Source organism: Chrysemys picta, chromosome 6 (assembly GCF_011386835.1).
Source record: "Chrysemys picta bellii isolate R12L10 chromosome 6, ASM1138683v2, whole genome shotgun sequence".
Classification (NCBI taxonomy): Eukaryota; Metazoa; Chordata; order Testudines; family Emydidae; genus Chrysemys; species Chrysemys picta.
The window spans coordinates 92,168,020-92,183,379 of NC_088796.1; the positions used below are offsets into that span (position 1 = coordinate 92,168,020).

At 45.1% G+C, this 15,360-nt stretch overlaps 1 protein-coding gene across 4 annotated transcripts in view; it reads left to right on the plus strand.

The window, feature by feature from the left end:
- Positions 1-15,360, plus strand: part of RFX3 (regulatory factor X3) — a 218,616-nt gene that overhangs the window by 164,912 nt on the left and 38,344 nt on the right. For all 4 annotated transcript variants that reach the window (XM_042850636.2, XM_065549356.1, XM_008166006.4 and 1 more), the window contains one exon: positions 6,151-6,270. In XM_042850636.2, the coding sequence (XP_042706570.1) occupies positions 6,151-6,270 (120 nt within the window). The remainder of the gene's footprint in view (positions 1-6,150; positions 6,271-15,360) is intronic.

The window sequence follows — 15,360 nt, forward strand, 5'->3', positions numbered from 1 at the left end:
ACAACAGATTTATAGCAATACAAATATAATATAGGCTGTCGGTTGGAAACTATGCATCAGATGGAGAATAATTACTATATTTCTTATAAGTTAAAAATCTAATTATATTTGTTTATTTTTCATCCAATACTTAATTTAAGTATATGCTGAGCACAAAGTGATGGTTGATCATTACATATGTGATAATAGGGGTGTTCTGCCTTTCCATATAAAAATAAATGAGTGATTTTAATGTAGATGAATATTTTTATCAACTGATTTTTTGTTTGTTTGTTATAAGGGACTGTTATTTAATGCTGCCATGATTCTACAGCTTAATTACAAAATAGCTTCAATTCCTTATTTATAAATTGTCGTTACTGTTTTTATTTCATGCAGTGATATTTCAGTATGGTATGATAAGTAAATATGAGGGACACTAAGTGTAAAAATAAAGGAGTTTTTTCCCCCTATGTTTACCCAGTGTAGTAGGCTACAGTTAAAGCCTTATAGTAGATTCCATTCACTCATTCACAGCTTTTCCAAACACTTACCTCTTAGGCTGAAATGTTCCATGCAGGGCTTTGGAGCTGTGCTCCGGCTCTGCTCCAGCTCCAGGCAAAAACCCGCAGCTCCACTGCTCCGGAGCTGCTCCACGCTCCAGTTCCGGTCTCCGCTTCAAATCCCTAGTTCCATGCTTGTTCTGTCTAAGGAAAAATATTTATTATTAATTTTTTGTAAATGTGAGCCTTTAAAGACCCTTTAGCCATGTTTGAGTTAAAGGAGAGTAAGGGAACAAAGATTTCTAATCCACGGTCTTTTTTAAACGGGGGGCTAACAAAATTGGTGAAATTTGAAACTTGTCCATTATTTGCTTTGAAAAAAAAAATAATTTTGATTAAACCAATAAATGAGAATTTGAAAATAGTGTATTGAGCAAGACCGATAGCAAATATGTTTAAATCTTTTAAATGTATACAGATGCACACTTACACATGTTATTAGCAAGTTCCACAGAGCTGAATAGTTCAAGATTTTTTCCATTTCTTGTTTCCTTGTCCAGTCCTTCCAGATACCAGGACAGCAGCAGCATGTTGTCAGTGGTATCAAAGGCTGCTGACAGAGCTAATAAAACTTTCACATACACCAGCCCTTTTTTCCCTATTACCAAAAGGAGTTTGTCAATCAAGTATTTTCTACACCACACCCAGTTTTAAAAGAAAATTGAAAATAATTTGGGAAATTAAAAAAAAATCCATATATCACTACAATCATCTAATAATCTTAAATCTTCTCCACCATTAAAAGGGTTCAAGATAAGGTAGTAATTGGCACTGTTGTGAGGTGGCAGTTTCTTGAGGAAAGACATAACTGCAACTTATTTAAGGATAACTGGATTTTACTAGCCATGAGGAGCCTGGTCCATTTTGTCCGTTGCACTCTACATCTTCCCAGCACATCCATTTGTCTCATTTATATTTTGCTACTGATCCAGTGGATGCCTCTCACTGGTGCACTGTTGTCACTTTTGTTTGTAAAATACAGATGGTAAACTCCTTGTGCCAAGCTATGCTCAAAACGTTAACTGAGAGGGAGCATTTGAATTACTGCTGCACAGAACAGTTTTGTCTGGTCATAACTATGTTGTCCAGTCACTGATGAGAGTTTCTTAGCTTTAGCCATAGTCATACATAGATGTCTACTATCAGCTGCATCAGAAAGAGCTCTCCACCTCTATGCTGTAGTGTCTACCATTGTTGTTTTGTAGGTCACAGGTGGCAGTTAGACAGAGTGAAAGAAGAGAATGTGTAGGGGCAGTTGTGTTGATCATTTAGGGTAGATTATCATCATGTCATGCTAAGATATTGACCATGTCCAGCTGTTGATCATTATTTTCTTAAGCGTTCTGAAATCTTATTTCATCCATCAATTTGTATCCAGTCTTATAAGCCCCAATGTGGGCCAAAAAATGTTATCCTTTTTTTTTAAATAAGGAGAAAAACACTAGTTCCATAGGTTTAAAAACACATTAAAATGTTGTTTGTACTTAGAATGTTTTTCTACAAAGGCCCCAATCCTGCATTTGACTATACACGAGCAGACTACTGCCCCTGTGCTCAGCCCTATTGAAGGCAGTAGGGCTCCATACAGGTGCAGGGGTTCATGTGTGCTTAAAAAGTTTGAAGTCTGGAACCAAAATTATTACAGACTGACAAGCCTGAAGCCTCTAGGAGCATTGGTGCCTCTAATATTGTTAGCCTTGCTCAACCTAAGCCACTGAACGCTGCAAAAGTTCTAACAACATTTGATTACGGGTTGCTCCTGTTTGCATTACTATATATCAGGTAATTTTAAATGCATATGTGTGTGTACATGTGCACTAGTGTGTGTGTGTGCATGGGTATAATCAAGTACATTGAGCTTACACATGTCCAGGAACAGATTATGACATACTTACTCACCCTGAGTAATATGTTACTTCACAAATAGTCAAATTGAAGTCAGTTGGACTACACATGGTATAAGGTACTATTCATCATCAGTACAGGTATCACAGCTTGGTCCATGATGATTTACTGATTATTTTAAAGCCCCTTTTTACCTGTCTATAATCTGTTTCCATAGAAACAGGGACAGCATTTTGCAGCCTTCATCAGGATTATTAGAAAATTTGTAACTTTCAGCAGCTCCGGGTAAGCCCTGCCAGTTCAGTTTTAACAGCACACAGCCTTTAGGATATTGTAGAATCCATACACATACTCTTTTTTCCATTGTATATAGTTCAATAGATACTGCTATAAGGCCGTCACTGAAATATTTGGTAAATTCTTACAAATTTCAGGAGTTGCCACTGTAGGCACAGCAAAGTGTCTCTTTGATTTCATAGATCGTGTATAAAACTAAAGAGCTGTATAAACCAAGCAGCAGAGAGCTAATACTTCTTAGCTCTGACAGTATTAGATACACAATGCCATCACTTCAAAAGGGTGGTGAGGTCATAGATCCTGCCCACTACTCTTCATTAGCTGCTATTTCATATCCTCCATGAAAAGAAGAACCCTCTGCAATCACTTTAAAAACATTAATAGCTTCAATTTACTACTTAAATTCTTTAAAACAAGGCTTCAAATGTAGCACTTATGTGTCCTTCTTCAAGTGGAGGAAGGTCATCCAGTATGTGGAGTCTTGCTCAGGACACCAAATTCTTGCAATATTTTCCTAGGAGATGACCAAAGTTTTCAGCCAACAAAAGTGCATATAACCCTAGCTAATCTAATGTCAGGGTAACAGAAACTTTGTTATAGTGGTGCAAAGCCAAAATAGGAATGCATATGCCACACAAACTGCTTATTACTGGATAGCAGGAATGAGAGGGTATGACTGCAGAAAAGGAGGTGTGACTGGAACATTTCCTACACAACAATTATCCTCAGATGTTTTTTTCATCCCCAGTTGCCATTGAAAGCCAACAAAAGTTAGAAGACACCTAAGGCTGAAACAGCCATCTATAAAGCAACACCAAGATCAGGGCAGTACAAAGGGGAGCTTTGTCAGGGTTCCCTCCCCACTCTGAACTCTGGGGTACAGATGTGGGGACACGCATGAAAGACCCCCTAAGCTTATTTCTACCAGCTTAGGTTAAAAACTTCTCCAAGGCACAAATCCTTCCTTGTCCTTGGATGAGTACTGCTGACACCACCAAGTGAGTTAGATAAAGATTCAGGAAAAGAATCACTTGGAGTTCCTGTTTCCCCAAAATATCCCCCAAACCCCTTCACCCCCTTTCCTGGGGAGGCTTGAGAGTAACCAAGGTGAGCACAGAACAGACCCTTGGGTTTTTAGGACACTAAAAACCCAATCAGATTCTTAAAAAACAGAACTTTATTATAAAGAAAAAGTAGAAGAAGCACCTCTGTAAAATCAGGATGGAAGGTAATTTACAGGGTAGTCAGATTCAAAACACAGAGGATTTCCCCTCTAGGCAAAACTTTAAAGTTACAAAAACAGGGATAAACCTCCTCTTAGCACAGGGAAAATTCACAAGCTAAAACAAAAGATAATCTAATGCATTTCCTTGCTATTACTTATTATTTCTGTAATATTGGATGCTTAGTTCAGATATGGCTTAGGGAGATGTATTTTCCCTGCCCTGGTTCCTCGCTGACCCAGAGAGAACACACAAGGAGACAAAACAAACAACCTTCCCCCACAGATTTGAAAGTATCTTCTCCCCTTATTGGTCCTTTTGGTCAGGTGCCAACTAGGTTATCTGAGCTTCTTAACCCTTTACAGATAAAGGAGGGATTAACTCTTTACAGGTAAAGGAGGGATTTTATGCTACCCTTAACTATATGTTTATGACAAGCTCTAAGTTATCTTAGCACACCATCTGCTGCCTTGCACTCTGTGTTATGGCTGCACTCAAAGATCTGGCACTATATAGTAAAGGTCTACTAAAACTTTAAAAAGTCCTTCCTTTTGTCTCTGGAAGGAAGAAAACTGAAAGAACACTAATAGTGAACTTACTATATTTAGTGCTATGCAAAAGTACAAGTACTGATATTCTCTTTACTAACATTCGCATATGGAAAAACTGATATTTTCATCAGTATGTGCAAACTAATAATAACTATATAATTGTTCTGTTGCTGTCCAAAATTGTGAATTTGCTTCAGGTAGAAATTCCCCATTTCCACAGCATTTTTTTCTCTTCTTGTCATCAATGGCAGTTTTTCAGAGTTCTGATTTATAACTTAAGCCTTACCACCTGAAAGATATATCGTTGAAGAATACAAATAATGGCTTATAAAATATTATTCAAAATCAGTAATGACAGGATTTCACTGTTGTTTTATTCACATGAACAATGTGTTTTCCTATTTTTGTTCTGTTTCAAAAATTGTGATTTCAGGTCTCTACAAAAATATCATGTTATGCTTAAAAGTTTTATATATACAGTGATGAGCTGCCAGAATGTTAATAACCAGTTCCCTACTTCTTTGGCGGCACTTCGGCGGTGGGTCCTTCACTCGCTCTGGGCTTTTGGCGGCACTTTGGCAGCGGGTCCTTCGGTGCCACTGAAGACCCAGAGGGAGTGAACGACCCGCCCCCGAAGTGCCGACGACGACCCGGTAGGGAACCGGTTATTAAGCGCTGCCCAGTGAGTACAAGCCCGAGAATCCCCATCCTAACTGCCCCCCAGGGCCCCACCCCCTACCCAACTCGCCCCGCTCCCTGTCCCCTGACTGCGCCGACCCCATCCATCACCACCCCGACAGACCCCTGGAACTCCCACGCCTACCCAACCCCCACCCCCCGTTCCCCATCCCCTGACCGCCCCCACCCCCAAAACCTCTGCCCCCTCCAACCGTTCCCTGTTCCTTATCCAACCCTCCTCCCAGCCCTGGCCTGGCCCCCTTACCATGCTGCCCAGGGCTGGAGCTCGCAGCCCTACCCCCTTACCATGCCGCTCAAAGCGGCAGGAGCTGCCGAGCTGCCCAGGAGGGGTCCAGAGCGCTGCTGCTGGGCTCTGCGAGAGGGGGGAAGGCAGGGGAGGGGCCGGGGGAGCCTCCCCGGCCGGGAGCTCAGGCAGGCCAATAGGATGGTCCCGCGGGCCGGAATTTGCCCACCCCTTTAACAACCGGTTCGCGTGAACCGGTGCGAACAGGTTCCAGCTCACCACTGTGTGTGTGTGTGTGTGTGTGTGTGTGTGTGTATACACACATATAAATAAGATTAAAACAAAGACCATTAGATCAAGTTTCTTGAGATCACTGACATTGAAGTTTAGTTGAAACTTTAGATTACCAAATTTACTTTGTCAGGGTTTCTTCCCACAGATTTATTATGGATCTTTTGGATCCGGATAGTATGGATTATTGTCTCTGCATATGAGTCAATTTAAGGGGCATTTACTGGGCCTGATACTCCTGGTTTGCACTGATGTAAGGGAGAGGAGGTGATCTTATGAACCCAATGGTATACAAGTATAAATCATACAAGTATAAATTGGTGAATCAGGGGGAGAAATTGGAGAGGAAAATCAGGTCCAATTTCTGCACCCTATTTTCCATTAGAGGTAAATTGTAAGACTTTAAAGAAAAAAAACAGTCTGACAAATAATTTTTGTTTGATCAACTTTTTCCCCTTAATTCTTATTCTTTCGTAAAGGGGGAACTCCAAATATCATTACTATGGGATTCGTGTCAAGCCAGATTCTCCTCTTAATCGGCTACAAGAGGACATGCAATATATGGCTATGAGACAACAACCCATGCAGCAGAAACAGAGGTACAGTGTGGAAATTGTAACTATATTAAATAAACATTTTTTCATATTTCTAGCACTTGAAACCTGGGAGGATTGCTTAAATGTGATGCCAAACTCCTATCAGCATTTTTGGAAATTACTTGTCTATATTAAGTAGTTAATTAACCTCTCTAGTATGCATAAATTTTACAGCAAAAGGGAGTAACGTTGTCTTTTGCGTTTTTACAGGAGTGTGGGATGCTTATGTATGTGCTTTTTAATATAAAAGACTTATTTGTCATTCTGACCCACTAAATAGATACTGTTATTCTTGCATGGAGATGGTATCTTTGCATATGGGTTTTTTTTCTCCCCCATTGGTATTTTAAACAGGTATTGTAAGGAGAAGCTGTGTGATACACTGTAGTGTACTGGGCATCAGAGTGGGCATCAGGAGACCTGTGTTCTATTCCCGTCATTGGGGACAAATCAGGCTAGCTTTACACTGTACTTTGTTAGAAAAAGGTTTGGGTGTGAGTTCTTTCCCAAAATGTGTTAAGTACTGTGCTAAAAAAATTATAGAAGTATCAGGATTGTTTCTTGATTTAGAGATAATTTGCATTAAACTTTGAATTTCCTCAAAAAAAGAAAAAAGGTTTAAAAGACTGCAAGAGATGGTCCTGATATATTTCTTAAAACACTGTATTCTTGTTTACTAATCTTTAAAATTCGACTTCTAATGAGATCAGAATTGAACTTCTGTTTAGTTTGTTCTGAAGTTTCCAGATACAAGTTAGCCAAAATGTTCCAAAAGACAATGGTAAAGTTGCAAATATTGATACTAAAAACAAAGTATAATATAATTGTCTTGAAATTTATCACCTGGACAATCTTTTGGATTATTTTCTCCCAAATTGATTAAATCAGATAAAATACTTTGAATTTCCTACTCCAATTTTTCATATTGTACTATTATATCTTGTATGTGGACTTATAAGGCAATGGATCCAATTTAGCCTGGGATTGACTTCCCCTTTGCAATAGGAAACATAGTGTATCATCCCTACCAAAAAAGAGGGGAGGTGCTGGCCCGGAACCGACATGACCAATGTCATCTAGATATGCTTTGATTAAATGTTTTCTCTCAGCAGCTGCCACTAGTAGTGCTTCTGTGGAATCCCAGCTGTAATTTAAAGCAGCTCCATTCACTGGAAAATTCCAAGGAAGGGAGGTGGCAGTAAAACCATCTGTCTTCCCTTGGAGTATGTAACCACAAGGACCCAAGATGGCAGAGAGAGACTGCAGAGATTTGCATATGTTTGAAAAAGACTGCCTTAGATGTGTGGGTTCTACGGACAATTCAAGACAAATACATATATATTTGATAGGCTGATGTGATACCACAAAACAAAATATTTGATATCTTTGAAATCAAGGAATCCAGAAAAACTCAGGAAGTCAACGAAGACATCTCACAAGCACTACAGAAAGAGGAGCAGTCCCATACAGTGTACTCAACGTTTTTTGTTGTCTCAAAAACAGTCAGGACCTAAAATCCATCTTCAATCTCAAAGCTATAATGTCAGTTCAGATAGCATTGGAGACAAGATCATTGCCCATTGAGCTACAATACTTACTCCTGAGGGCATTCTGCGCCAAAAAAATAAAAAATTATGTGCCTAAAAATTCTGCACACAATATTTTAAAATTCTGCAAAATTCTGCAAATTTTATTTGTCAAATAAATGTGGAGGCTCCAGCATGGCATTGGGGGCCACAGGCCACTGGCTGCACAGAGGTGGGAGATCACTCTGCAGCTCCCCCCCCTCCTCCCCCTCCTCTCCCCAGGACACGGACTCAGCAGTGAGGCTGCACCCAACCCTGACACAGCGCAAGGACGGTGCCTGCCCCAGAAACATCCCAGGGCCCTGCCCCTCTGTGCCAGGTGCACAAGGTGTTGGCAGGCAAGCTCAGCCTGGCAGGAGGGGCTTAGTGTGGGGGGATCCAGGTGTGGGTAGAGAGGGTTGTGTATGGCGCAGTCTGGGTGCGGGCGGCTCAGGGGGGATCTGGGTGCAGAGGGAAATCTGGATACATAGTTGCTTGTCGGGGGTTCTGGGTGCAATGGTAATTGGACTCTGCAGGGGAGGTCTAGGTGAAGGTGGTTGGGACTCACTGGGGGGAGGTCTGGGTGTAGGGGGGATAGAGCTCGGCAGGGGGGTCTGGGTGTGGGGGGTTCAGTGGTAGGGGAGTGGGGCTCAGTAGGGTGGGTACAGCTGGTTGGGGCTCAGTGGGGTGGGGATCTGGTGCAGGTGGCTCATTGGGGTGGTCCAGGTGCAGGGGGAGTGGGGCTTGGCAGGGGGGGTTCTGGGTGCGGGGTGAGGGGTGAGCCTTGGTGGCAGGGTGGATGCATGGGGGTTAGGCAGATGGGGGAGAAGCTTCCCATACAGTGTTCCCTTCCCCTGCAGCTGAAGAGCGATAGGTGCAGGAAGCAGGAGGAAGGGGGGGTGTTTGCAGAGCTTTGTGCAGCCTGGGGTGAAATCAGGGGGTGGGTCTGACCTGGCTCCAGATGTCGTGCAGGGGAAGAGGAAGTCCTTTCAAGCCCAGCCAGGACAAGCAGCTGAGCATGGCACAGGGTGGGAGCCACCAGCCGGGTCTTCCCCAGTCCTGCCTCCTGCCCTACAATGATTTACCTCTCTGCCAGCTGCCCTGGGCACCCAAAACATACTGCTGGGGAGAGTCGCATGACTGCTCTTGTTGCTTCCACGTCAGAAAGTCATTTTTCTGTGGGGAAGCAAAGAAATCTGCGGGGGACATGAATTCTGCACATCTGCAGGGGTGCAGAATTCCCCCAGGAGTAAATACTTCATTTTCCATCATGATAAAGTAGTTCTGAAGACCAATTTTGCTTTCATCTCAAAAATCAAATTCATCTTTCTCAGATCACAATAACTACCTGCTTGAATCCTAAGCATCTTATACTCCTGGGGGCATTCTACACCTCTGCGCACATGCAGAATTCATGTCCAGTGCAGAATTTTTTTTATGCAGAAAATACATTCTGCCCAAGAAGTGCTGCAGTTCCACCTTTCACCCAGCAGAGGCTGCAGTGGCACCAGAACAGCTGGCTGACTGGCAGTAACAGCTAGCAGCCAGCTGTGTTCATCACAGCAGCCTGTCCATGGAGACAGAGTGGGGCACACAGGGCTGCTAAGAAGTCACAGACTGGGGTTCAGAAGGGCTAGTGGGGGGACAGACTGGGGAGCAGGTTAGGAGCTAATGGGTTGAGAGCACTGAGCCAGGGATGAATGGGAGGGGGCTCCTGGGTCACATGGGGATGGGGGGTGGCAGGGCCATGTTGGGACAACAGGTAGGGGGGCTTCAGGGGCACATAGGGAGGGGGAGGGGGCTCCTGGGCCACATTTGGTGCAGAATTTATAATATTTTGGTGCAGAATTTTTGTTGCAGAATTGGTGCATAGAAAGACTAGTAGGATGATTAGAGGAATGTAGAGGAGACCTTAGGAGGGGAGACTTAAGGAGCGTGGCTTGTTTAACTTAATCAAATGAAGGCTGAGGGGAAATATGATTGCTCTCTATTAATACATCAGAGGAGACATGCTAAAAATAAAGATAGCCATGGCAGTATGAGCTGCAGGACAGGCTAAGCCCCGAGTATGTGCTTATCGGAGACCGTAGGCACCTACTCTCGATGGCTAGTCCCTCCTGCCACTCACACTGCTGCGACTACATTCTGTTTTTCATATGCCAACTTGGTGAGAGCTAGCAAACGTATGTCTCTTTGAGTGAGGGATCACACTCCCAACTCGAAGTGTAGACGTAGCCCTACTGTCAAGTTCCCCCTTAGCTCTGCCCAAGGGTGGGCAAACTTTTTGGCCTGAGGGCAGCCTCCCCAAACAGCCAGGCGTGGCCTGGCCCCACCCCCTATCCAACCTCTCCTGCTTCTCGCCCCCTGACGGCCCCCCCGGGACTCCTGCCTCATCCAACCCCCGCATTCCCTGTCCCCTGACAGCCCCCAGAACCTCTGTCCCAGACTGCCCCCTGCCACCCCATCCAAACCCTCCTCTCATTCCTGACTGCTCCCCCGGGACTCCTGCCCCATCCAACCACCCCTTCTCCCTGTCCCCTGACCGCCCCCAGAACCCCTGCCCCTGACTGCCCCACGCCGCCCCATCCAATCCCTCCTTTCCTTCCTGACTGCCCCCCCGGGACCCCTGCCCCCATTCAATTCCTGTTCCCCGCCCTCTGACCACCCCAACCCCTATCCACACCCCCGCACCCCGACCACCACCCGGAACTCCCCTGCCCTCTATCCACCCGCTCCCTGCCCCCTTACTGAGCTGCCTGGAGCACTGGTGTCTGGTAGCGCTACAGCCACACCTCCCGGCGGGAGCCAGCACAGCACAGAGCAGTGGGTCAGGCCCTGGCTCTGCAGCTGCGCTGCCCCAGCTCTGCAGCTGTGCGTCCAGAGTGTTGCGCCGGCGGCAGGGCGAGCTGAGGCTGCGGGGGAGGGGGAACAGCAGGGGAGGGGCTGGGGGCGAGCCTCCCAGGAGTTCAGGGGCCAGGCAGGAGGGTCCATAGTTTGCCCACTTCTGATATAGCCTGTTGAATCCTTTTAATTTAATGTACAATAATATATTCTGTTTTGAGTCATCTATCTCACTCTAGGGAAAATTAATATTTAAGCAGGTGTCCTTTCCGGGCAGGAGGGGTGGGAGCATTCTTCCTTAGTACAATAACCATTGCATGTTTCCAGTTTGATTCAATATGGTATGGACTCCGTTTCCACAAGTAAAATTGCTGTTGTCTACCTCCTGTACCTTCCAAGGATAATTTCAAACGCTTCTTTGAACTCTTGGAGGTAGCAACTAATTATGCCTGCTCTGTGTTTTCTATCCCTGTCTCAGTGCACAGAAAACTTGTTTTTGTTTTGTTTTTGTCTGATCCAAAGATAACATCTTTTCCATCACCTCTCTCCTTGGATTTTCTGATTACTTAACTCAAAGTGTTTGCTACTTGTAGAAATTCATTCATATCATTCTCTGGGACATAAATGTAAAGAGACCATTCTTGACTCCTCTATCTTATCCATATTTTTTTAAATTCATAGCCAAATCATATCCAGGCTATTACACTGCCTAATTGCTAACACAACCAATTTATCAGTCTGCAGCTTCTCTTCCTGTAGCTTTATGGACCCTTTTAAAACAGTTTGGCCTTATAAGCTACACTAAAAAATATGGAAGTGTAACATTATTCTTTTCTCAAAAAAACAGTATAATGCATCAAAATCTATACAAATTTTGCAATCTATAGAACTATGCTATAATTTGGTTATATTACAATCTCTAAAGCAATGTTAAAGAAATTCAGATATTATAATACTAATCAGCTTCCCAATTTAGTGTTTAAGAAAACAGCCTTCAGTTTCCTTTTGAACAAGCCCAGGTGTTTGGACTGTGCAGTTGTAGAGCTGATGTAACATCATGATCTAAAAATGATTTAGCTCTGCTTTGGCTTCCAGCCAGATAGATATGTCTCAACACTGGTTGTTGCTTTGCTAAGTGTTGGAACCCTCATTTGTTCATTGTTGTCTTGTGATTCTCATTTTCATCTTAGCTATAATTAACTTCTGTTCTGGGCATTGAACTGATGAGAGATTTTTAAAGTTGTTTTCATCAAAGAAAGTTCACATTCTTTAGACTGTCTAATGTTTTCTTGCCTTTGATTGCAAATGGATGCATTTCTAATAAGGTCGCCAGGTCACTTGTTGGGGGTTCATTGTAGATGTGCAACAGTGCACTTGCAGGACAGTTACAGTTCTTCAAATACTGTTTAACAGCTAGCGTAACCTTTGAACCGATCCACTCACCAAAGAGTACTAAAAACATCTAAATATTTTTCAGATATCTGTACATTATCTGTAGGTTTTTGTGTATACAGTAAGTTATTAAAGCATTTGGGTAGGGCTACCATACGTCCGGATTTCCCCAGACATGTCCGGCTTTTCGCTCTTTAAATAGCCGTCTGGGGAGGATTTCTAAAAATCTAAAAATGTCCGGGATTTCCCCACGGTTGGCTATTTATCGACCGAAAAGCGGCTGACAGGGCTGCCGAGTGCCGCTCGCATTGGGGCCTCGGCAGCCAAAGCCCCTTCCCGGCTCCCCCCATCCCCTGCAGCCTTAGCATGCCGCCCGGCAGCACTGGGGGGCGGGGCTGTGCGCCTGTGAGGGAATGCGGCAGCGGGGCTGGCAGCGGCGGCCAGAGCCCCTCCCCTGCTTCCCCTCTCCTCCACAGCCTCAGCATGCTGCTCGGGCAGGGCGGGGCGGAGCCAGACACCTGCTCTAAGCTGAGCGGCACGGTAAGGGGGCCAGGGAGTTGGAGAAGGGGGGCAGTCGGGGGGGGTTGGATGGGTCGGGAGTTTGGGGGGGGGCTGTCGGTGGCAGGGGTGTGGAGAGGGATTGGGACAGTCAGGAACAGGGAGCAGGGGGGGTTAGATGGATTTGGGGTTCTGGGGGGTCTGTCAGGGGGGCAGGGGTGTGGAGAGGGGTCGAGGCAGGCAGGGAGCAGAGGAGGTTGGATGGGTCGGGAGTTCTGGGGGTCCTGTCAGGGGGCGGGGAGCAGTTGGATAGGGCATGGGAGTCCCAGGGGTCTGTCTGGGGGTGGGGGTGTGAATATGGTGTGGGGGTGTGGATAAGGGTGGGGGCAGTCAGGGGACAGGTAGGGTCCGAGGGGGGCAGTTAGGGTGGGGCATTCTCAGGAGGGGGCAGTCAGGGGACAAGAAGCAGGGAGGCTTAGATAGGGGGTGGAGTCCTAGGGGGCAGTTAGTGGCAGGGGTCCCAGGAGGGGGCAGTCAGGGGACAAGGAGCGGGGGGGGGTTGGGAGTTCTGAGGGGGGCAGTCAGGGGGTGGAAAGTGGGAGGGAGTGGATGGGGCGGGGCGGGGATAGAGCGGGCCCCCCCCCCCCCCCAGTGTCCTCTTTTTTGATTGTGGAAATATGGTAACCCTAATTTGGGTTTCTTTGATTTCCTAATCATTAACAGATTTAGCTTTGGTTGCTTGTGGCGCTGCAAGCTGTTAAAATTACCATTTGCATTTTGCTAATTTTAAACCAGGGGCTGCTTTTTTTCCATTAGTATCAAGAGCAAGATCTTTGGTGGAACAAAACACTAAAATGACATTACATAGCTTGGTATGTTACACGCAGCTCTCACATACTGGATCAGTATGCCAAATTCCTCTATTAAAAATCATGAGTCAGAACCACAAGTCATGAGATTGGCTTAAAGGTTTTTTTTTAAATAATACATTCTGAAGTCTTTCAATTTGCTTTTTGTTTTTTGAGACTTCAGGGTTCACATTTTCCGGCTTTTGTCAGCAAACCATGCGGGATAAAAAAAAAAAATTTTCCCCTCAATGAAAGCTCAAATTCTCATTTAATAGTATGACTCCAGGTCCTGAATCTTTCAGAAAAACACCAAATAGTGTGAGACTCACAATAAAATAATGAAAGTTGGCAACATTGCAACAGCAAAATCTTCAAACCTTAAGAATTTATCCAGAAGGGGTGTTGCCTGTTTATATAACTTCTTCTTTTGACTTAGTCCACTGTGACTTCTATTCCTTCATAGTCATATGACAGTTTTCAGTTCAGTTTTCTTTCTTACCAGTTTGCTTGTGTGTGTCCATGTAATATCAAAGAGGCATCTTGCCATGCATTTCTATTCTTTAGTTTCTGCTCACTTTCCTTAATAAATGTAGGTGGTTTGTTGTAGAGAATTTGAGTCAACAGCTATTTATTATTTATATAGTGCCATTGTAACTTTACATGCAATATGTTCAGTAGGACGGATTGGGGGGAAAATGAGAGAGGGAGTCTGGAGAAGAGAAGTTTATGGAAGTCCAGATATAACCGAGTTTACTGATCTTTTTTGGCAGGTGTAGTGAAAGGGAAAGGGCTGCGGCTGTGAAAGGCTAGGCTGATTGGGGAAGCAAGCACAGCTGGGGGCATGCCCCAATCAGGCCACAGCTGGCCCTATAAAAGAGCTGTGAGCCAGGCGTTGGAGGAGTCTCACTCTAGCTAGTTGCCCGGAAGCAAGGTACCTGAGGTGGAGCAGTGCTGGGGAAGGGCAAGGGGAGCTAGGGAGCTCCAGCCTGGTAAACCCCCAGGCTGTAGGCCTTGGTGAAGGCCTACAAAAGGTACTGGGGCTGCAGAGGGGCAGCCCAGGGATAGGCAAAGGCAGCAGGTCCTAAACCCTTGCCAATGATGAGTGACCATTACAGACTGCAGTCTGCCCCAGTGAGCAGGGACTAGATGACTGGCAGTAGCCACTGAGGCAAGGTGGGTTTAGAGGGTTGGGGGTTCCCCTGGGAGGGGAGACCCAGAGTGTGGTGGTATTGCTGGGGCAGAACCCTGAGGAAAAGGGCACCGGTGTCCGGGAGGGATACGGGGCCTGAGGCAGGCAAGACATCAGCCAGCAGAGGGCACTACGGAGCTGGAAAAGAGCTAATTCCCAGGACAACCAGCAGGAGGTGCCGCACCATTGAGTCATCACTTTGATACACATGGTGCAGAATGTGGGTGTGACAGTGTACCCAATAAGGCTTTATGGCGGGGGGGTGCTTATAAATGTATGTATGACATAACTGGAATATGTTTTGTGCTGCCTGTGCTATGTAATATATCTCTGTAAAGGTTATGGTCTACTATATCTATTCATCCTATTTGTACATATATATCATTTTCTACTTGAGGTTAAGAATATGGGCTGTATGCTGGCTTGGTTTCTAAGTAAGCTTTGTGAAGCATTTAGTCAGCTTCTTTAGGAAGGAATTCGCCAGGTTAAGTACCTGATCAGGAAACACTTGGGGAACAATGCATCTTGGAATGCTCCAATCCACATAAGAAGTCTTCCTGGAGACATACAAGATACCATGTGGACAATGGCTTCGGCCTGTAAAGACTGAGTCATGCAGGGACATGTGACTTGCCCAGGTGACTCCAGAACTCCATCTTGGAGCTGGACTTTGCATAGGAGGGAGGAGGGGGGTCTCCACCCACAAGAGAGAGTCTATTTAAACCTGTTGGAGACCCCTCCATTTGGTCTTCAGCTGGCT